The sequence below is a fragment of the Condylura cristata genome, unplaced genomic scaffold (assembly GCF_000260355.1).
Source record: "Condylura cristata isolate star-nosed mole 26May11 unplaced genomic scaffold, ConCri1.0 scaffold00029, whole genome shotgun sequence".
NCBI classification, from domain to species: Eukaryota; Metazoa; Chordata; class Mammalia; order Eulipotyphla; family Talpidae; genus Condylura; species Condylura cristata.
The window spans coordinates 24,880,169-24,881,861 of NW_004567130.1; the positions used below are offsets into that span (position 1 = coordinate 24,880,169).

The 1,693-nt window shown below is 47.8% G+C and overlaps 1 protein-coding gene across 1 annotated transcript in view; it reads left to right on the forward strand.

Annotated features, from left to right (window-relative positions):
• Positions 1–1,536: 1,536 nt before the first annotated feature.
• Positions 1,537–1,693, forward strand: part of FH (fumarate hydratase) — a 20,853-nt gene continuing 20,696 nt past the window's right edge. The window contains exon 1 of the mRNA XM_012730878.1: positions 1,537–1,659. Within this exon, the coding sequence (XP_012586332.1) occupies positions 1,537–1,659 (123 nt within the window). The remainder of the gene's footprint in view (positions 1,660–1,693) is intronic.

Consider the following 1,693-nt stretch of genomic DNA (forward strand, 5'->3'; position numbering starts at 1 on the left):
CCCGGTGCGGGCTGCCTCCCCCGCCTCGTCTGGCCGGACGCGGCTCGCCGCGGGCTCGCTCGGGGCTGAGGCCACCCAGCCTCGCGGCGTCTGCAGGTTCTGCGGCCTTCGCCTGGGGCGGGGTTCGCACGCGGGGGGGTTTACGGCTCGCTGGACGCCGCTCGGGCGCCCGCGGCGGCGGGCGGACTCGGCGCGGGGACGCTGGTGACCCCTCGGAGTGCAGACTCGGCACACGTTGTCCTTGTGCCTCAGTGTCTGCGTGCACCACGAAGCTGTAATTGCAGTTGCCTCGCAGGGCGCTCGTGTGGGAGCTCTTTGCCACCTGGCAGGTGTGAGTGCCCGCGGATGCTGCCATCAGGGCATTTCCAAGCCCATTTTCAGGACGATGAAAACACATGATTCGATGGTACCTGCCATCAGGGCATTTCCAAGCCCGAGGCATTTTCAGGACTATGAAAACACGTGGCCACCTGGCAGGTGTGAGTGCCCGCGGATGCTGCCATCAGGGCATTTTGATGGTATCACTGTATCTTAGAACTCTGCTCCAGTAGTTTTGGTGCACGTTAGAGCCTTTAAAAATTAAAAACAAAACTTAGCGTTTATAAAAGGGAATACCGAGACTGGAGAACTAAATCGATTCTACTGGCACAAATGTTAAAAAACAGCACTGACTTGCCTTTTTGCTTGGAATATTAGCTACTTTCAGATGAGGGTAGATTTTTTTTCCCCATAATTGAGAATACATCATTTGCCCTCTAATTTTTTCAATTCCAAAATATCTGTGTTTGTTTTATTAAAGGTTTTTCATCTTGCTAAGTATTGAGAAGTTCATAAAACCCTAAATGCCCTTATTTACCTTTCATCTAAAATAACGTGCAACAGTTCGTTCAACAGGTCAATAACATATTTACTGAATACCTGCTGTGTCCGGGACCCTGTGAGTAAGATAGCTGCTGTGGCTATAAAGTTTAGAGACTGCTGGAAGCAGCTGAATAAGCAAAGCAGTTAAATGATCAAACAAGTCAGACGCTGATAATTGTAATGTGATAAATGCTAGCGGAAGAAAAAGTACAGTGGATATGAGAATATATAATGGAGAATAGCTGTGCTACTGCTTTCTAGTTTGGTAGCTGGGAAAAGAAAGTCCTTATTTTAAAGCCACCTTTCTTTATTTTGTTAATTACGTTTAGAATGGTCAGAAACTACATGCAATGTAGTATCAGTAAACCATTCATTACATGTGTGCTAATATTTCAAAACTTGAAGGTCACCTTTTCTAGCCAAAAAGACTTTTTGGAAAGAAACTGACACCTGAACACAGATCAAAGTTTGGATTTTTATCTTTTGAGGTATCTTTTTTGCATGAGAAATGCCTTAATTTTCTTGAACAGTGAAATGTTCTTTTAGACCACTTTACTTTGAAAACCTGACACCCTTTACCATTCCGTTAGTAGCCGTCACAGTTTAGTCGATGGCTATCTTACACACACGGGCGTGACATGTTTTTTTTGACTGACCTGTTCAGTTTAGACTGGCATGACAATTTTCAGGCAGCTTCGTCAATTCCTGAGGTTTCTGGGGGTAGCTGTGACGTCGTGGGTGTTCCAGAGGCCGTGGGCTGGCGGGCTGCTGGACACGCCGCGCATTGAGGGGCGCCGGGTGCGGAGTAGCTGCGCACACTGCGGTCAGGCGC